General features: G+C 25.1%; 1 protein-coding gene across 3 annotated transcripts; it reads left to right on the top strand.

Moving 5' to 3' along the window:
* Nucleotides 1-9,741: 9,741 nt before the first annotated feature.
* meng (serine/threonine-protein kinase meng-po) lies at nucleotides 9,742-18,586 on the top strand. 3 transcript variants are annotated; one of them, XR_912766.1, is made up of 3 exons: nucleotides 9,742-10,080; nucleotides 15,176-16,472; nucleotides 18,192-18,586. XR_912766.1 is itself a non-coding variant. In XM_011495891.1 (3 exons), exons 1-2 carry the CDS (start codon nucleotides 9,985-9,987, stop codon nucleotides 16,340-16,342), a joined length of 1,263 nt encoding a protein of 420 aa, XP_011494193.1. In that variant the 5' UTR covers nucleotides 9,742-9,984; the 3' UTR covers nucleotides 16,343-16,379; nucleotides 18,192-18,586. The 3 variants fall into 3 exon arrangements, 2 of the variants coding, with proteins under 2 accessions (XP_011494193.1, XP_011494192.1); XM_011495891.1 differs by having other exon boundaries at nucleotides 15,176-16,379; XM_011495890.1 differs by lacking the exon at nucleotides 18,192-18,586 and having other exon boundaries at nucleotides 15,176-16,831.
* Nucleotides 18,587-23,042: the final 4,456 nt, after the last annotated feature.

A 23,042-nucleotide genomic window follows, 5' to 3' on the forward strand; every position in this document is an offset into this window, starting at 1 on the left:
TCTTTATAATGTATTGCACGTTTACTCGAGTATTTATTACATAATGAACTTATATTTATAAATTCAATATTAATATATTAATAAGTTATATAATTAAATATGTTGGCAAAATATATATTGAAAAACATTCACATTGTTATATGTAACGCGTTAATAAAATTAATAATCTTTTTAAAGTAAATATAATGGATGACTGCTTCAATAAATTCCAATCGTTGTTGAAATGAGTTGATTTCAATTTTTCCGTTTATTAACCGAACATTTATTTTATCCTAAAAAGAAGGTGCTTAAATATTACTTAAAAATGTCAGATGATTATTTATATTATTTTAATACAAATATTAATTTACTTACTACCCCTCCAATGGGAAAATTTGTCTTTGCAGGCTTTCTTGCAACCATCGTAATAAAGTTTTTGCAAAGCTGATGTTAAATGAAATAAATAAATTAAAAATTTATTATAGCAGCAATTACAAAAAAGAGGAATATTTAAAAAGCAGTTGTTCAAAGTAAGATTTTAAATAATCGTTTATATATACTTTAATTATAAAAACTATTTTATTATATATCGATAATGTGATAGATTATATATTTCTTGAAAATAAATAATAATATAATAGTATTATCGAGGAAAGTGTATATCTTACGTTTACATAATTCTAGACACTCATTGTAATTGCGGAGTATCTGATCTCCTATAAAATAATTAAATTTTTAATGATATATAAATATGATAGTGTACGAATGTACTTAAGTATTGTTAAATAAATAACTTACCAATAACATGGGCTTTGTAACAATTATTTCTACAGTCTGATTTATTTTTTTTATTGTTCTCTATATTAAGATAAGTAATATATTATTGAAATATTTTCAGTATTATAACATTAAAAGAAAACTGTCTACCAGACATGTATAATTATAATTTAAAAAGCTACTAGAATATATCTATTGTTCCACTGCATTATAAATATTTTTTACGTATTAAGAAATTGCTTGTTATAGCTTATAATCGATTAAACCAATTTATAAATGTTAATATGCTAATATTCGATTATTCAATAATTTGATATTGCATTTTTATACGTTTGCTACATTATCCTAAAGATGATATATTTATTGATTCGATTAATATTGCGATAATTTGATAAAATAATTAGAAAGCATAATGATCCTTGGTAATAAATACGTTTTCTATTTTCCTTCTGATACGATAAAAATTATGATTAGAAATATATTATTACTAATCAGGAAAAATAATAAAATATTTATTCCCTTGTAAAAATATTTATGTGCATGACATACAGACAATCACATCACGTAATTATCGTATGTATTATAAATATAATATTTATTAGAAATAATAACTTTAATAACAGTTTGCATGTTAATAACATAATAGAAATATATTATATTATTATGAATAATTAGAATAACATGAAATCATAATAAAAACAACAATGAACTCATAATAAAATAAAAAAAAAACAATATATATTATTATGGTTAATAATTGGAATTTTATAAAAAATGAATTATTTAATTCATATTTGAGGAATATACTAATCAATGAGAAATATTATAACTAAAATTAAATTTATAAATATCTTTAATTTATTATATCTTGTTACTAAGAAGAATGATTTTTTTATGATTAATTGAGTGTCTATTAAATACTGCTTAAGATTATTAATGAAATTTGTTAAATTAGATTAACATAATTTGAAAAGTCATATTTCTATTATATGTTATCAATGGTAATCCGAGCTATCAAATTTAATACAAAATAATATATTGTCAATATAACACCGAAAATATAATGCATAATGAATTATTTTTTTTTTTTTTTATAATTACGTTTTATTTAATTACATAAGAAACAAATGAAAAGTACTTTTGAAACATTATGACTTATCATTTATTTGGAATATCTCCGTTATACACAAGTAGTATTTGTTAAAATCTAATAAAAAATTGTTAATTAATGATTCCAAAATAAATTTTCATTTCTTACCACACATTTGTATACAACCTTCTAATGTACAATTAACGAAGGCTGTAAAGTAGATTATTAACAGTAATATAAGAGTTGGTATTTTCATTTTCTTAATTTTTGATGATTTTATTTCTTAAAATGATGCAAATTAGTTAATTTAACCGTTTCAATTTTTATCCCTTTAGCTATAAAAGATAATGCTTTTTAATGGTATAAGTATTTACTGAAATTTAAAAAGACACACACTAGTTTTATTATTATAAATACCTTTATATTTTATTTTCTTCAAAATCAAAATTCTCTTAACAAGTGTTACCGATTCCTAATTAAAATCACTACTAAACTGTTTAAGTAGTAATCCATTTTACATATTTTTTTAAGACATACGTAACTATATAACTAAAAATACGCTGAAATTTTAATATTCTTGTCGACTGGTATTTGAAAAATAGATTTATTAAATCGTAAAACTGATAATAAAATAATATCTAACAGTTATGTATGGAAAAATACACCGACTATACGATAATAAAATATAATCTACAATATCACTTTATAATAGATGTAATCTCTATTTGTCGTAATCAAACTAAACAAACCTTAATTTATGTATTTCTTACAATAACTGCGTCAATATTACAACAATAATTATCGTTTTTATTGTTTCGGGATTAAAAGATTATTTCTAATTTACGCAATAACGAAAAAATAAGCTTGCGAAATGGGGTAATTGCAGTTTTCTTAAGGAACGCTAAATATCGATAATTCAGATTCTAAGGCAAAGGGCGTCTCCACTCGTTATGGCATTATTATCAAATTAATCTAACTTCTTTTGACAGCTGCCGAGTGAGAAAAATGGCTAAAATATATAAAACGCGAATTATCACATTATTTATAAATCGATATATCTAGATATAACATATATGTAGATCTTCAATGAACATTACACACTGAAACAAATGTTATAGGCCAAACAGGATTCTACGGGCACCTCATGCTATGTACTTGTCGTCTATTCCGGTATTATGAATTTATAAATGTCGTTAGTATTTAATGAGATAGTTATAGAAGGTTGTTTATTAATATTCCAAACTCAGTAAGATTTTATAAATAAATGATTTTGTTTGTGGCCCTTATTCTCTCTTACAGTTTATTCTTAGATTGTAACTAATCAGAACAAACCCTTTTATATTAATATATTTTTCATACTAATAATTTTTCATAATAATATATTTTATTTATATTTTGACATAATATTAGTTTCTAAAAATATGAATGTTTAAATTAGTCTAAACTATGCCACAATGTTGGATTTTTAAATATATACATAATATCTACACACAGATGAAGAATACTTTATACAATAACTGTTTATATTCTTTTCACATCTTGTGTATAGCTTACATTTTAGAAGCTCTTACAATGTTTTTGGAATGAATTGATCAATTATTACATAGTTTTTATTCTTATAATATGACAAAAATCGTTGTCCACTTGTTGACGATTCGCTTACATTAATTAGTTCCTATGATGAAAGCATATCATGCTTTGGACTTCTGTTTTCAACTTCTATCGATATATGCGAGATCTGGTTTACCGACTAACTTTTTCCGGTCGTTAATATATAAGCATTGTGCCATAGTAGGGCATGTGCCATGTTGTTATACTGATATAGTATAAAATATTTAACCGTAAATACTCTATAACAAATCAGCATTTATTTTATGCAACACTTATAATGACAAATTTACATTATATTTCATTAGAATTAGTGTAATTTATTAACTTATTTAAAGAACCACCAAAGTAAGTCTTTAATTTATCTTACCATTTAATTAGTAATTATTTAATAATGTTACAATTTCAGAAATAATTGAATGTAATTTGAATGTATTAATTGTGTGTACTTTATTATTAAAGGTATTAATTTCACCATACGTAACTCAAAAGGAAATAAAAATATATCGTATTTTATTATTAGATATCCCAGTTGATATGTTCTTTTCACAAGGAACCTACCGACAACTGACTATCATAGACACAAAACTACTTCGAAACTCGATGATATTCTATATATATATATATATATATATATATATATATATAATGTGAATAATTGAAATTGAATTGAATGTTAGTATAATGCAACTGTATGTCTTTCAAAATTACTATTTTATGATAAAATTTAATCCATAAAAATTAATATTAAAATTATAAATAATATATTTTCAAACAATAATTATAATGGCAATGAAAAATACTATAATGAGTTAAACAGACAGTGGAGAGCTTACAGGTGTAAGTACTTCGAATAACAATCTAATAATTCAGTTTATATAATTATTTTACTAAACAAATATATAGAATTAAGAAATAATTAATACCAATCACTTCACTTTGTTACAACCAAAATGACGTGGCTTATTATTTGTAGGTCGTGGAAGCTGCGTAATTCATGGCAAGGTAAAAAGCTTCTTGGTTCTGTTGTATCTTATTAACGAAATTTTGGTAAGCAATGTACAAAGAACATTTGTTGTACGAGAAAAAATCGTTTAAAACAAAAGCAGATAAACTGTTTCATATTCCCTTTTCTTGGTACATTTCTTTCGTTATGCCTGTCGTCGTAAGGTTTCTTGGAAGAGGTTTGGACTTTAATGTCGTTTTTATAATTATATTATTTAAAAATTTTAAATTAGATTACATATTTCACTTATAGCACTGAAATTATTTAAATCTGTTAAAGTGGAATAATTAACAATGGGTTGATAATAAAAGAATTTGAACCATATTGTCATATATTTAAGATTCATTGTATTTATCGATACTACTAATTTAATTTCTAAAATTAAATGAAATTTAAAAAAAAAGTGTGTTGAATAAAAATAATATAAATAAATATTAAATTCTATTTAAATAATAATTAGTAGTTATATTTTTTAATCTTCACAATAATAATTAAGGAAATCGATACAATATGAGTTTATATTATATTCAGAACTTTTATTCTATTATCAATCTATAAGTCAAATATTTACATTTCATTTAAACTCGAGTATTACATAGACCTTAAAAAATATTATTTTAAAATAATCGTATGAAACTATATGAAACACTTGTGCTTTATATAATATATGTTATTCAATGTAAGTGAAATGGATTATGTGAACCGACTATTGCAGCTTTAGTACAGGATTAAAATCTACAAAATAGAATAGAATTAGATCCAACAAATTTTATAACAATGCATGGCCAGCATAATGAAGCTCATAAGTTACTTAGTGCAGCTTAATATACAGAACATGTAATAGTTACGGAGATAAAAAGAATCAATGAACTAATAATAAAATTAACGTCATCGCTTAAGTATAGTCTCTCGTCCCTCTCAAAATACTGAATTTTCTCTCCTTCCATTTCAATTTCACTTGCACCATTATCTACATAACACGAAAAAATATATAACTAAAACATATAGAAGCATAAATAAATAAACATAAAAAAAGATATATATATATAGTTCTGTATTGTATTTCCTACTTTAGGGATTTTTTTTTTTAAATACAGTTAACTTTACTTACAATAACGTATTTCTGTTAATTTTCCGATATAATTTCAACATGTAAAATGAGAATGACCGCGTACTTATTGTCTTCCATTGTCATCAAATATTGACATTTTAAAATAGATATTCATCTTTAAAAATAATTAAAAAATTTTAATATAGTTTGCTAGAACTTGAATCTATTTATTCCCGTCCCATAAAAATGTTTTTTTTTTGTTTTTTTTTTTATCAAATTCTTCATTTATATAATATTAATATTAAGATGAATTAATTATGATCATAATAATTCAGATAATTATTATATAAATTACAAAAAAAAAAGATTGCTACATACAGTTTCTATTTTTAATTTTCATAAAATATGTATAATTAAAATTATTAATTATATACAATATGTGAATTGTGCCATTATACTCTATAATAATAATAATAATAATAATAATAATAATAATAATAATAATAATAATGATAATATTTTTATTAATGTTATTATAATATTATTGTACTATATTAAGAATGTTATTTTACTCCATAATATCAATCATATTAATTTGAAATAATTAATATAACAATACTAGTTCATAAAATGAATATATATCATATTTAATTATAAATAACATCTTCATCAGTCCTGTTCCTATTAGTAAATTAAAATGTTTAAAACTTATTTATGCTCAAAATTTATAAGACATCATTTCTTTCCCTTGTCTTTTATACAATTTTAATTTGAAATCTGTGCTATAAATTACATGCAAGATTATTACAATTTTATTAGTATAATATAAGTTTCTCAGAATCTAAGAATCTAAAAATACAAATATTCTTTTAATTTGATACCTTTCTATATTACACGCCTAAAGACATTTAGAAATAAAATATTTTAAATTAAAATTTTATATTTCTTATTTTATTTTAATTCTGTTAATATTTTGTATATTTATTTGTTGCAGAGATTAATTATAATTGGAATGCATGTATGTTTATTGACTTTTGCTATTTAATGTAATAATGTACATCCATTAAATAGTTATTGAACAATTGAAATTCGATCTGTTATAATTTCTAGTTTGTTTAACAATTTCATAATCAATTAGGCATCACTTGGCAATGTTTTTACATACATTAGCTAGATTTAAATGTGAATATATTTAATTCTGGCGTCTTTAAAGAAACATAGTCTTTTTGATCTTTAACATTGTGTAAATATAAAATCATCTAATGGTTAGATGATTATATTGTATATTCTCTAATTCTTTTTTCTTTCATAAAGTAATAAAATTTTAAAAAGCACCGCACTATTTTAAATATACAATGTTACATTTTCATATCAATATTCTTTCTAATTAATATATTGAGCTTTGAATGATTTCCTATATTGATCAATGATTTTTAAATATTTATATGTTTAATTGCCACACTCGTAGAAATTGTACTTACACCGAACCTAGTCCAACCTTTTTTTATGTATAATCTTCGTTTTAATCTTTTTCAGTCAGTATTTTTTAAAATATTTTAGGCTCATTAATAACTGGATATTACATTGATTACGCATTTTATGTTGAGAGTTTATATTATTACATAACTAATTTAATCTAATACACATCGTTCTTATATTGATATTCATTACCGAATTCATCGCAATATAATATCAATTTTTATAATTACAAATCGTTTTCTACAGTACATAATGTCGTTTAGTATCTGTGTAAATAATGATAATTTTAACTTATCTGAAATAAGTTAATATTCTTAATTGAATACTTTCTTTTTTTCATTTTTACTGTGCTTATTATAAGAATATATTATTAATAAGACATTACATATAATTTCTTTTTTAAATAATGATAAACCGATAGCATGAGAATTTTTTTAATTAAAAGTTGTCTTTTAAAAAGTTAAAAATAAATCTTTCCATTCCAAATTAAAACTTTATAAAGATTTTAAATTAATTTATTGAATTATTTAATTGTATTTACAAATTATTCCTGCGAAAAAAATTTGTTTAAACATATCAAATATTAACAAATTATTCAATAATAATTTTAATGTAATTTACATTACTAATTTAGTTTTACTCATTCATTAATATTTATATTTATCTGATAAATATTCATAAAATACAAATATATTAATAATAATAAGTAGCCTATATTATAAATTATTTAAAGAATAAGGAAAAAATAAAATAAAAAGTAAAAAAGATGAATGAAATTTATTAATATAGTTTGAATTTAATAAAATACTTTAATAATTAAATGTATTATTATTCAAATGTACACAGTATAAATCAGCCTCAAGTTATGACTAGTCAAAAATTTTATATTTTTTAAATATTTTAAGTGAAATTGTAGGATTTAACTACATTAACAGTAGAATTTTTGAATATTCATTTGAATTTGAGTAAATTAAGATTTCCATGACATAGTCATTTTGATAAAACTTATTATTATTTTATATCATTCATATATCAAGCAAGGTTTGTGTGAATTATTCCTTATTTCAGAAACAATTATTATATGTGTGTATATATGTTTACTTATTTTAAAGTTAACAAAGTATTGTTTTTATTAATCAAATCTTTTAATCTGAAATTGTAAATATTAATTAATATTATTAATTGATATGACACTTTGTTCTTAGAGATCTAGAACGATAATTGGATAATAAATATATTTTCGAATGTTTGGGAGAGTAATTATTTACAAAAGTATTTGTTAATAATCTGTATCTGTATAAATAATGAAAATAATTCTAGAATAACTTGTCATAACGATATTTGAAGAACTATTCTTCAAAATTTGTATATTTTCAAAAATAGATTTTTAAAAAAAAAACATTCATTTTCAACACAGCAGACTGTATAGGAAAACAGCTTTTTGAAAACCAATCTTCATCCTTATACATATATCAGTAAATTCATTTTGTATGCAATTATGAGGTAGTATTTTTATATATCATAAGCTACTTTGAAACAATTTTGAAAAAATGTATGTTTAATGAATTTAAACGGCATTAAAATCCATTTATTGTTTTATTAAAAAATAATAAAATTATTTAAGTATTCAATGTTTATAAATACATTCTACGAGAGAATCAGTACTGTTATTATGAAACAATGAAATAACTAACTAAATAGAGCTATTGCTCTGACTAATGAATAATTATATGTTTTTAACTAAGTAATTTTGTTATTGCAAAATTATCGAAGCCATGGAAAAAATTAGATAAAATTAAAATAAATTATTTATAATTTAAATAAGAATATTGAAGATAAAGAAATTGATTTAGCTTTAAATTTATTCCACAAAGTGCACAAAAATATCTGAAATTCTACGAATGCCTAAAAAATCGTATAAAAACAATTATAACCGTACCCTACTTATATTTATATTGAAATGCGTGAATTTCGTTTAAAATTGTCGAGAGTCAGTATATTTTAATCTTTCCATTCCACTAGATATTATGCTCCCCTAAATTTCAAAATTTACATTCGGAAAATTCGGATTTCGTAGTCGTATTATAGTACCTCTTGAATATTAGGCACAAAGAAACGATATATGATATTATAATTTAAATTGAATAAAATAAAATCGCTGACTTTGTGACATCATGCAATAATAAATATCTTTTACCAAATTACAGATGTACTTCCAAATTATTTAAAGAAACGACATTAACGTCAAAATCCCGACTATATAAGCAACTGAAAATACATCAATAGTAAATAAGGGGTATTTTGCAACCCTGTGCAAGCGATAACTAACTTATTCCATTGGAATTAGAATAAAATGACGTTCTATATTGACAATGCCTGTTTACACATTGGTCTGGACACAGTCCAAATAAGATCGGCGAAATTCTCTTTTTAAACGAAGCTTTCGCACTTTATGAAATACCGAAGTCCGAGGCAACCCTGGCCATTACTCAGGCGAGTACACCGCCGTCGTGGTAACGTAAACAAAGTGTGCCCCGAGTACTTAGACCAAGCCATAAGTGCACTCCAGCCGCGCGAGTGGTCTTCGATAAGTCGCACACTAAAATACATAGTGCACATGCTCCCGGGGGAATGGTGCATGCGAGGTGTCAGGGCGGTTGCGCGGATGACGGCACGTCGGAGGGAGCGCGTAGCGTCAGCCGACGTCTGCGCCGTCGTGCTCGTCCCCGTATAAAAGCGAGGCTCGGCATCGCAACGCTTCTAGACGCGAATGAACAGTCGCGCGGACACGAAAATGTAATCGCTTGCTCGAGGCTTAAAAATCGAGACTCACACGCATGAGAATCGTGAGGCGCGCGCGCCCGCTCCGTACCGACACATTTTTAGTGCCACCTGAGGAATTGGGATATCGGTGCTTGTGGTGTCAAAATCGTATTAAAACCATAATCGTACGGCTAGATTTGACTGCTTAGCATGTAAACTAATTTGTGCTTGATGGGAAGAGACGTCATAGGAGATTTGGCTGATGATTATCATAAAGTCTTTCCGAGCTTCTTTCGTCAACGAGTCTTCGGACCACCACTTGACAAAGTAAGGATGATAAATAATATCCCCTGCCATAAATAATATCATTTACCTCCTACTTATCTCCAGATTCGTTAACATTTTCATATTTTTCCATTACTTGCGATAGATGTGTTATTATTATCATAATATGTGCACAATCTTCATAAATAGTCGAAAGATACTTAATATGTATATGTGTGTGTTGTGTGTGTGTGTGTGTGTGTGTGTGGGTGTGTGTGTGTGTGGGTGTGCTCACGCCACCTTAAAATATAGAAAATATATACATTAAAATCTATTTAAAAAATGTATACAATTTTTCAATCCATATGCGCGAAAGCACATCATTAATAATTCTAACCGGTGTCAACCGAAAAAGAGTATTTAGCATTTACCTCCCCCCCCCCTCACGCCACCTAACCAACGTCACAACACAATATATTCGGGGAATCCATTTTTTACAATTAACGAAATTAAAGAAACAGCTAGAAATTTTGTATACATACGGACAGTAGCTTAATATTATTGGATACAAGATTTTTTTTTAATGGTAGATATTTGTTTTACATGTTATTTTTTATTCTACAACTAAACTTTAAACATTTAGGAAAACCATGAAAAAAGCGCACGAACAAACACACATGTGTATTTCCAATAACTAATAACTTTCGGATCTTAATCGATTCTATTGAAACATTACAAATAATTGAATCTGGTATTAAAATTGTATCTAAATATATAATAAAAATGATGTTGTTAATAGTGTGTCAATTACATAATAAAGTAATTATTGTCTTTTGGAAAGCCACTGAAACATCATAATTACAATGTATTATGTCCACGAAGTGACGAATAAAAGAAAACTCAGTCTTACTCTCAAAGACACAACGGGCTATAACGAATAAAACAGTGATTTCACAAAATATTCTTCAGCACTCGTTCACAACGTCCTTCACAACGTTCTCCAGAAGACCTTAGCGATCTGGTTCACCGCAACAAAGGCCACCATCCTCTTCTACCCTTTCTTACTCACGTTTTGACGTCTGAGCTTGGTCCAACGTGTCGTCGCACTTCAGATGTTTCGCTCTCCCTTTTTTTTTCGACAGCGTGCATTTGGGCCGCTGCCACGTCGGGTCTCCGTTATTGATCTGAAACAGAAAGCGGGGCGCGGAAACTGACCTCACACGTTCGCATGGCCTGCGGCTTCAGGACCCCGAGTCATGTGCCTGGACACAATCTCCGATTACGTACATAAACTTTCGCGCGTTACGGTTCACTCGAGCTTTTTCAGTTACGAAGTTGCAACGCCTGTGACGCGTATGATAATCGATGATTAACTAATCGTTACTTCATAAGCTTTATTTGAGCAACTTATGCAAGCTTTTCATTATGAGCACTTTTATATAATCAAAAGCGTAGTCGACATTTCAATGAATTTATAATTAAATTTTAAGTTTTATTGGATTATCGCGATTTAATGGCCACGCTTAATTTTTCTCCTCATATTTGAAAGTTCTATTTAATCAAATCGAGAAATGCATCGTAATTGTGGTTGAAAGGAAGGAAACGAGAATTTTTATAATTCATTGGGCGAATTTTCATAGAAATAATTAAGTTTTAGTGGGTCATTGCATATTGAAATTATTTGGCATAAATTATGATTTGATGATAATGTATGCATAAGAAGCTTTATGAATTATTATTATATTTATTTCGTTAAAAAGTAGTTAAACGAGTTCGAAAATACAATGTCATTTTCACAAATAAAATTAAATGAATTTATCGTTTCTTATAAATTTATAAATTAACGATTTAATAATAGAATTTTCCTAGAATTATCAAGTATTGTGAAATATTTTCGAAAATAGCAATTACAATTATAGAATGATTAAAAATAAATTGTTAATGAATTAAAGAAACTATATCACTCAAAGGAATAACAATTTTGAATTTAATATTTTTAATATTTTTGAAGATTATTTCTTTCAATCGGTATATATATATATATATATATATATATATATATATATATATATATATATTCAAAATAATAATACCGTATATTTAAATGCTGTTCATTTTCGACTTTACTAGAAATAAGTTTTTTAGTGGACTAATAAATTCTACTGTAACTGAAACCAAAGAACGAATTATGCCTTTTTATGTAACAATATTCGTATATATGCGTATACTTGATTATAGTTAATTTAACCCTTATGTAGAAGAGCATACTTAAAAATTTCGGTCTTATAGTAGTTTTAATTACACAACAACATTAAACTTCAGAACATCTCCTGAAAGTTTGAAAAAAAAAACGCTTCTCTCAGCAAAATTCAAACAAAATTTATCATTAGCTTATTGATTAACATATAAAGATATCATTTGCTACTATTCATCTTATTAATGCACTTACGATTATGCGCGTAACTCATCTTGGTCACAATTACATTTCAATATGAGAACTAGTCAAAGTAAATCCAATCGTCATATTTACAGACGAAGTCACGCTTTGGCACATCGCCAAACTTTGGCGTGACTGCCAAACAAATTATCGATCGATGCTGACTCTTTTTGTGTATGCGCCTAATCACATAGTAATTCCCTTGTGATTTTACAAGGACAATAGTGTTAGAGAATGGATTCTAAGGGATGATATGGCTCAATATCTATGAAAATAAATTGACAAGAAGATTTTAGGCTGTCTGGTTGATTTATATTCTTTATGGATGAAATTAATCTAGATAATAAGTTGCTTTAGTTCGCAGCTTTTAGAGCGAATTTTTCAAATTTATTAAACTAGTCGGAATTTTAGACATTTGTGTCGATTTACATATTATAAAATAACATATTTACAAGCTCTTTTTAAAAGAATAATAGATATTTACTGTTCTACGAGAATACAATAATACTAATTTTTATGGGATAAATTTGAAGTTGGTATTTGAAGTTGAAGTAAATTATCAGCAACATTAATTTGTAATAAAAATAAAAAATTTATAAACAAACTGTACAAAAAATAATTAATTATATTTGATTTTCCTTTAGCGAGTGAAGAACGCTTGCAATCATGACTATTATTAATAGATTGCAAAATATGAAGATAAAATCTTAAAAAGATTTAAATAAGAGAAAATTTAAGTATTAATTTTTTAATGGTTTTTGTTAAAGATTTACAAGTTTATTTCTATGTGATTAGTGGCAAACAGCTTAGTAGATCATAAGTCGACATTCGTGCCTTAGTATATTATTAATACGATTGACATTAATATCCCTGCATAGCACTTATGTTATTTTCGTACATCAAATTTAGCATGAATCTTCACGATGTTTACGTCATTTTGTTCACTAAGTAAGAGGTTTCATACGAGTTCACAGAGCCTTTTGGCACGAAAATGATGAAAATACGTTGCAATAGTTGGTATATTGCTATTAAATTGCTACATAGGCGATTGAAGTTCTAACACATCATCTAAAAGTCTGAGAGAAATTATGCATTTCAAAAGATAGTATAACTTTTATTAGATATCGTAACTATGCTATATATACATAAAACTCGTAAATCAAACTTTATGAGATTTCATTAAGTTAGACGAATTTCATTAGAAACTGAATTAGGTTAAACCGTTAGCGATTTCCAAATATTTTGCATTGACTTCCATAATAAACAAATAAAATTGGCTATATTTTTTATTAATAAATATTGAAAATGATTTTTTATAGGCTATAAATGATCATATTATTTATTAGAAATTTTTCGTTGTTTAATTTTATCTTTGATTTCTTAGATGTTATATGAAAATGTTCTTACATTTACATCTACAGTCCTATACACGACCACAAGTATAAGTTTAGCCAAAAAGTAAAAATGATTCTAATCTAAATAGAAAAATAAAATTTGGAAATTCTTATTGATTCACTGATTACATTTTCTCTTACTTTATACGTGTGTACGTTATATATATATATATATATATATATATAAGCACACACTGATTAATGTTTCCATTATTTCATCATTTTTGTTTTTGTCTGCCTCTTTGTTTTCTTTCGAATAAAATCTGATCATTTGCGGCATATCGATTTCACTAGTAATTTATTATTAATTCTTAAATATCTAAGTAAATTTAATTTATATGTAATAGAGCTTTGCATTAAAATACTCTAATTGCAGTTACAATCAGTTATAAACAATTTTAAAAATAATTATTTTTATCCAGAATAAGAACGAAAAAGAATGAGAGAATACAAAGAGGTCGTAAGGATGACAAGTCGAAAATTGTAATATATATATATATATATATATATATATTATATAAATACTTAAATGAATAACGATTTATCCAATAAAAATTCCGTCCAATCGACGACATTCAAATATTGCGATGTACATAAGATGCGCCTGTATTTCCTTACATAAGTAAATTGTGTATGTCTAAAATAACTGTAAGAAGTACATTGAATTAATGTTTATTATTCTCTTGATCCAATTACTGCATGCATGTTTTTGCGCTTATTATATTATATTATTTAGTGAGCGCAATTGTAGATAAATATATCATGTTTTTTTTAGTTTTAGGTTGTTAGCTACTGAAATAACAAAAACAGTTTTATGTCAATAAATTGATGTCAATTAAAAAATTATTTATAATTATGGGAACTTTTTTGGTTTAATGAAAATTAATAAAAATTTTCCAAATATTTTAAATTTAAGCACAAGATCTACTTTCACAGTCTCTTATATTTGTAAAAAATTATAAATATATATATATATATATTATATATCTGCAGCAACGATTATAATATCAATATGTTCATAAATTAAAAATAATTATAAATATAATATTAGTCTGATATAGTAAAATATAATTTTCTTTCAAAGGTTTGTTCTTTTTATTCAATTTGTAATTTATTTAAAATTTAATTTAATAATTATAATAATTTAATTTTATGATATAAATACAATAACTTATTGATTTTTTAGGCGTACTAGATTATTTTTACCTACCTTATAATTAATTTGACATTATCCTTATCATATTTCATCTCATCTGCTTCTATATCTCGATTCTTTTTCTAATTATTATTAACATTATTAATAGTTTGCGTTTATTTTAAATTTCAGATGAAACTACATGAAAAGAAAGAGTCAGGTATCCACAAGATACAGGAAGTAACTTTGGATGAACTCGATTTAACGAAAGAATACAATATAGAAAAAAACTTGGGTGAAGGTAGTTTTGCCAAGGTTCTATTAGCTACACACCGACGAACACAAACACGAGTAGTTCTAAAGGCAGTTCATCAAGAGCTTACAACCGAAAAAGATTTCTTTCGCGAGTTTCACTATTCCTATCACCTCAGTCCTCATCCCAATATATTGTGCTCATATGCGGTTGCCTTCAAGGCAGAAAACTGTTACGTCTTTGCACAGGAATACGCTCCTTTCGGCGATCTCGCGGGTAATGTCAAGGCAGGTGGTTTAAATGAGGATATTTGTAAAAAAATCGCGGCACAATTATCTTCAGCTTTAGACTTTTTACACTCCAAGCAATTGGCTCATCGAGATGTTAAACTCGAGAATATCTTGGTTTTTGCCCAAGATATGTCGAAGATCAAACTTTGCGATTTTGGCTCTATGAAACACGAAGGGACTTTAGTCAACAAGATTAGATGTACATGGGTTCCATTTTTACCCCCGGAAATTCACGAAATCATTAAAAATGAGAGGTACACGTGTAAAAGGAGCGCCGACTGCTGGCAGTTTGGCATAGTCCTTTTTGTTTGCTTGACTGGTAATCCACCCTGGCAAAGCGCCGATCTTATTCAAGATCCTGACTACTCGGCTTTTCAGCGTTGGCTGAAACGCCGCACAACTAAGATTCCTTTAAACTTCAGACGATTTACTCCGAGGTTACTACGTTATTTTAGGCGAATATTTGAGCATAAACCGGAAAAACGACCTCTCATTGTCGAGATCAATAAGTACTTGAAAGATACGTGGTGCGTCAGCAAACTTAGTCATAGTGCAACGTCAACGTCGGTCGATGTATCAGAAAATTTTGCTAAGCGACCCGACAGCTTACTTTATCTAGATACTATCGTCGATGATCGCAATAAGTTCGATGAAAATAAGAACAAGCTGAGAAAATTATTGAATAGTTACGGATTAGAAACAACGGTCGATCAAAAAGATATGACTAAGAGAATTTGGGAGTGGGTGATGCAGTGTGATTCGAACATTGGAGATTCGGGACTACTTTCTAATAATTTTGGAAGCGGATCCATGTGAGACTCGATCAGGTCATCCAGTGAACCGTGTCTAAAAGGTACTCCGAAGAGTCGGAAGTTAAGCTGCATTGATTTCGGCCTACAAACATAATTTGTAAGAGTATCTCAAAGAATGTGCCAATTGTTAAGATGTAAGTTGCCAAAGAAATAATATGTGACGTAATGTAAATTGGCGGAGGCAAAAGTTCAACGTCGTGATTACGATTTATATGAATTGAATGACTTAATAATATAATTTAGTATAAAATTCTCAAGCTGAACTTTAATGAAGTTAATTCGAATCCAGTGACTAGTGAGAGAGAAAGAAGTCTTTCTTTTGTCTTTTAAAAAGAATCACACAATTCTATTAGTTCGTAAGTGCCTCGATATGCGTAGCTAACAAACTGCTAAACAGTTAATTACGTGAAGAAGAGACAATAAACGCTTCAACGTAAATTATTCAATTATTCATGCAGTTATAGTCGGTGAACATATTTATATTAGAATTACTTAGTATCGTATTATTTAATTGACGTTGTTAACAATGATAATTTAAAATTTAGTAAGAACATTTCAGAAACCTTAAAGTACATTTAATACGATTAAAATTGTGTTTAAAATTTCTTTAAATTTTCTTCAAATATTATTCCGAATGTCCGATAATGTCATTTCTTAAAGGAAATAAATATTGAAAGTACGAAAACTGCCAAGGATAAAATAAAAAATATAAATGTTTAACTAACATAAAAATCTTAAATTTTTTTTAGTGAAGTTAGTGACTATTTTAAATAATAATACGCATTGTATGTATACAATATACGTATTCATCATAGAAATTTATATAAAATGGAAATTCTTTCGAACTGACTTTCATAATAGACTTTATAATCTATTAAATAAAATTTAAGATTTACGCTACGTAATAGATTTATTTATAATGTGAATTGAAAAACCTTATGTAAAAAATATTTAGAAAATTCTAAATGTCGGTAAAAGTGAAACAAAAATATGTGTGATAATTTGATTTTTAGTTATTCGTTTGCACCATCCTGTGGGTCCAAGATTATTAAATAGGGTGCTTCAATAACACTGATAAATCTTTTCTAATAATCGTAAAAGTAGTATATAAGCATGAGTAATTTATAGATTCGTGTAATATGAAGTTTCGACATTTGCTTTTTATTTTAAAAAACGGCAAAATTGTATTTCTATTGTATTTGTACTAATCGTAGAACCTTATGTACATTTTAAGAAATGTACAATACAATACACGCATAATTTTTCTTTATATATTTTTACAATAAAGACATACTGCTACTAAAAATAATTATTAATCTGTATACATTAATGAAGAAAATATTAAATGAAAATATTTCAATAAAAAAAAGTTTTACCAAAATATGTAAAAGTATTCCATTTTCTGGGATATGTAGATCTCATTAATATTCTTTATTTATAAACTATTTGATTTTATAAAAATAAAAGTCAATAATAAACAATCATAAAAATGTAATAAATAATAATTGCTAAAATGTGCATTAATACTTTATACATATAACATTGACATATAATTTTTTCTTGGTTCATGGCATAAATTCACCTCGATTAATGGTAATTAATAATAATTATAAAAGTACATATTATGCTTTCATTATGCGCGAAAGTAGAATTTTTCAAACATCACAGTATAGAGAGCAATCATACTTTAAATACAATTGGACATTGAGGACATTAATCGGACTCGACACATAATTATTATTATAACTATTTTCTTGTATGAAATATCGGAGATTGTGATACACTGATACGTATGCGTGTATTATAAATATGATTATATTTCATTTTCTTATAAATTATAAATCATTTTTCAGGCGACGAAATATCATCAAGAGACATGCAGTGTTGTAAAGCGCAATATTCGAGTAGTAAATGAATTATATTGTCTTCGTGTCCGGGAAGCGCTTCTTTATTTGATAATTCAAATAATAAAAACGTTACCGCTTGTTATTTATGTTATACATGTTGTAATTATATTAAGAGAGAATAGTACTTCAATAAGTATACAATTCAATAAAAGTTGATCACTCAAAATTGTATGTTAGACCAATTTATCGATCTATTTAATTATTAGCTTTTAAAGTCTAGTTATTGACGTACATATAAATTTTTACCTTTGTACGTTTCCAATTAAAACATAGTTACACAAGAATATACAATACCTTTGGGATCTCAGAAGATATATCACTTTATTTTTACGTCAAGATTATTTATGTTATATATATATATACATTATATCAGTGTACATAGTAAGAGATGATATATATATGAATATAAATAAAAAAATCAAAGAACACGAATTACTATAGTGTTATACAAATTAGATTAACAAAATATGACCTTTTGTATATAGACAAAATAAATGTCGATATTCTATGAAAATTGGATTTCTTTGTCTACATCTATACGTAAATAAAACAAAACCTATCCTCAATCCTTAAAGAATAAACAAAGAATAATAATAAGAGTTATAAAAATATAAGATTATTATAATATAAATGTAAATACGAATATAGATGAGATCTGATGAATCTGATATATGAAAATTTTTTTTTATTAGCATAGTATATATATGATGTATAAAACTTGCATAAAAAAGTCGATAAAAGCAAAAAGTATATCGCAAAATCCAATAAGTAGTCATTATTAGATTTTACATGAAGCTTGTTTTTATTCTTGTTTAGTTGTAATCTATTTTGAAAGTCCATTTTGTATATGTAGAAAGTTTAGAGTAATTTTATGATTCTATTCATATATTATTTATCGTATATCCTCGTCAATATTCTCATTAGTAAATTCTCATTTACAATATAATATAATCTAATTTATGAAAGTGTTATTTTTAGTAAAAATTTTATTACAATTATGCTTTCAGTGTGGTTCGTCTTTAATATTTGTTATTTTTTATCGAATTCTATTTGTATACTCTTTTCTTTCTCATTAATATCTCTTTTCATTATTATGTTATTTATCTACCTTACGTAGATTGTTAAATAATATTTATCTATGTTTTTTTTTAAACTTGATTTTAGATTAATTTATTTTGGATGAATTGATTTTAGATGTTTTTGTAAATTCTTTATTAGCGATGCAGTGATATAAAGTATTTATCATCATAAAAAATATTTAGATGTATGCGTTAAGATTATGCTTTTATTACAATCAAAATTTTATCTAACCATGGCAATTTACTATATGCTCATTTAAATGCATATTTTCTGTAATTTCTTCTAATTATTTCAAGCATTTCAAAACGAAAGAATATTTCTTTAGAATCGATATGCTATTATTATCAAAGCCTTAGATAGTATATAGAAAATTCAAACTTTATTGCTGAATTTTAGTTATATTTAATATATACAGATAATAATGTTGTACCATGAATTAAATAATTAGGTCATATCCAATTTATATTTATTTTAAAATATAAGACAAGCCTAATGTTTTGATTGACAATTCGAATGATATAAATCTTATTAATAGATGATATTAATTTTTTTTATAAAGTAATATTAAATATAGATTAGCGTTTGAATGAGTAAAAAATTCTTATATTCTTATTTTTTCAAAAGCATATTATTATTTATGCTTTTATGCTTAAAGCTACTTTATAAAAATTAAAATTATCAATATACAATACAACATACTTAATGTTATATTTGCAAAATCCATATTTTATAAATATGGAAAAACAGTTTAAGAGGATTTAACTAATATAATAATATTAGTTGAAATATTTTCTGCACTTAGCAACTTTGAAATGCTTTACAAAATAAAAAAACTACCAAATTATTTATAATCATTCATAATATTCTACATACAAAATAAACAAATATTTTATATATAATAAACAATTTGTTTAATGTTTAATTACTAAATTTAGATTAGTTATGCGACTACCTTAAATAGCAGTGTAAATAGGGTAAGGTGATGTAAAAAAGTTTTATAATTTAAAAATATTACTTCAAAAAATTTAGACGTCTAAATTTTAAAAATACGTATGCCAAACATGATGTACATTTATCAATTAATATAAAAAATATATATTTAGTTTATGGATAAAATAGAAAAAATATTAAATATTATTCTTTTATATTAAATTGCTATAATAGTAATCCTGTATAACAAAACTAATATAAAAAAGGCACATACACGTACCCATTCACAGTATCAATAGTGTTAATGAATGTAAAACTAATTGTTGTATACTCTATGAGAATATTGAGATATCAGTTGACTAAAATAATACATAAAAAGAAACAAATCTAACATCACCAAAACTCTAAAAAATTTATGTTTATTATTTACGTTTATTATTTTATTTAATGCTTCAAACTATATGTACAATAAGTTGAGTGTTTATTCACATATAACTAAAATCACGAAAGCAAAAATATTATTGTATGTAATGTATCTTGGCGCTATTTTAAAAAATTTATTTTTGCCTCATTTTTAACTAAAATAAAACTTAAATCTATTACTAACATCATAAAATAAAACAACCATTGGAATTGTTCTTAAAGAATATGAAATGTAGATGAAATATTAATACAGCATCATCACAATACTGTAAAATAATTAAATATGAGATCAATTTTCTACTTACTATTTCTTCCTTTCTTTATATAGTTGCTTATTCATATTTTATTTAAATAATAACAAAGTACGAATTTAAAATTAAAAATAATTTTTTTATTAAATAATAACTATAATTTCTTTCAAATATATATGTAATTGAACAAATATATTATAGCAAAATAATGAGAATTTAAAATTAAAACACTTGAATTTTAAGTACGATACTATTGATTATGTCTTGTAATTAATATCAAGTTGAAATTTACGTAAAATTAATAATTGAAAGAATTAAGCTGAAAATGATGAACATGGGCAGAAAATTATTTTTCGAATTGTGTATTTAATAAAAGATTAGATATGATATAATTCCTGATTGCATTGGCTACTTATTAAAATAATCCAAATATATTTTATCAGTAGTTATCTGCGTTAGCACTATTAATTAAATTAATATTAGAAAAATATTTCTTTCAGTTTTTATTACTATATAGGTTGTTCTTTTTGATTGGAGTAAATTTATTTTAAAAGAATTATAATCTATAGTCATGTTTCATTAAACGTTTAAATTAAATTAAAAATTTTAATTTAGCAATGAATAATTATAAAATTATTTCTGTAATTGATCAATAGTGAATAAGATATTAGTGGTGACTCTTAATCATATTATAAAAATATAATATACATTTATAAGATCACACAATTTAATTTACGTATTCTTGTCAGTAAATAGCGACAATTATGGATATAATAAGAGTGAACTCCGAATACGTATATAAATAAATCTGGATTATATGTTATTCTATTCAATTTCCGTACGTTACTTATTTAGCCACATTAAAAAAATCCTTATATTTTACCATTAAATTTGTTTAAGTATTTGCAAGATACTATATATCGGACAATCATTGAAAATTTACAATCACTCTTGTGAGTATGTCAATTTTTATGGAAATCGGTACAATTTGCAAAATAAATTAGTTAAATTACTTATCGACTTTCGTGACATAAAATGTAAATGTTAAGCTGATTTTTGCATAGATAGATTGTATTCACAAATAAATAGCAAATAATAAAGAGGTATATCGAGAAATATAAAAATATTTCAAAAGTACTATATAAAAATCTCAATTATTGTGAGAAATGAACAAAAAATGAATTGATTTTGAGTTTTATGAAAATTTAAGTATTTTTTACATCAGATTAATACTCATATTTTCTGCCTTTATATACACGGTAATTCATATACAAATATATTTGTTATTAAATACAAAATTTCAGTTTACACTTTCAAAATTCATAGCTGTTAAAATTAGGTCATGATACGTGAAAAAATTAATAGTTTAAATTTTTAAGTTTCCACTTGAAAAATTTCTTCTTTTGAAAAATTGATTTTTATAAAGTTTGTAGAAATATACTATTGTTCGAAAGTATAAATTTTCAAATATTGAACTGGTACTTAATATTTATTTTAAATGTTTGAAACGGTTTAACTAAAAATTCATTGTCGAAATAAAATTCTTATTTCGATGGCTATTTATAAAAATTCGATGCTCTCTACAAATACGGGTGGAATACTTCAGTCATATATCTGTGACTAGAAATATAATAACATTTTGATTTATTTTTAACGGTGAGCAAATGTAATTCTAAACACAGTTTCATAAAACTTAAGAATACTTCGCATTTAACATGAGGTATCTTTGATATATACATAAATATATACATACATACATATATATATATATATATATATATATATATATACACGGGTGTGCGTGCGTGCGTATTATAATACTTTCGATAGCGCAAGTAAATTGCATATGTACAAAATTGTAAAATGTTATATTAATTACTGAAAATTTATATAACCATGTTTTATTTTTAAATTTAGTAAATATAGCAAAAAATTATAAAATAATAAAAAATAATTGCAAAATGTGTAGTGAAATAATATAATAATGGTTTAATTAATTATTGAAAGAAGCTGTCAAACTTTTCTATAGCTTAACTTGTAAAAATACTCAACCTTAGCGCCTATTGATGATATGAAAAGAAAATGTTAGCAAGACATCATTATTCTGTACAAT

The sequence above is a fragment of the Ceratosolen solmsi genome, unplaced genomic scaffold (assembly GCF_000503995.2).
Source record: "Ceratosolen solmsi marchali unplaced genomic scaffold, CerSol_1.0 scaffold11, whole genome shotgun sequence".
In the NCBI taxonomy this organism is placed as follows: Eukaryota; Metazoa; Arthropoda; class Insecta; order Hymenoptera; family Agaonidae; genus Ceratosolen; species Ceratosolen solmsi.

Bases quoted from the DNA above. Each gene is read 5' to 3' on its own strand.
- meng (XM_011495891.1), top strand. From the start codon at position 9,985: ATGGGAAGAGACGTCATAGGAGATTTGGCTGATGATTATCATAAAGTC. The intron at 10,081-15,175 runs GTAAGGATGATA...TTTAAATTTCAG, and splicing joins TCGGACCACCACTTGACAAA to ATGAAACTACATGAAAAGAA.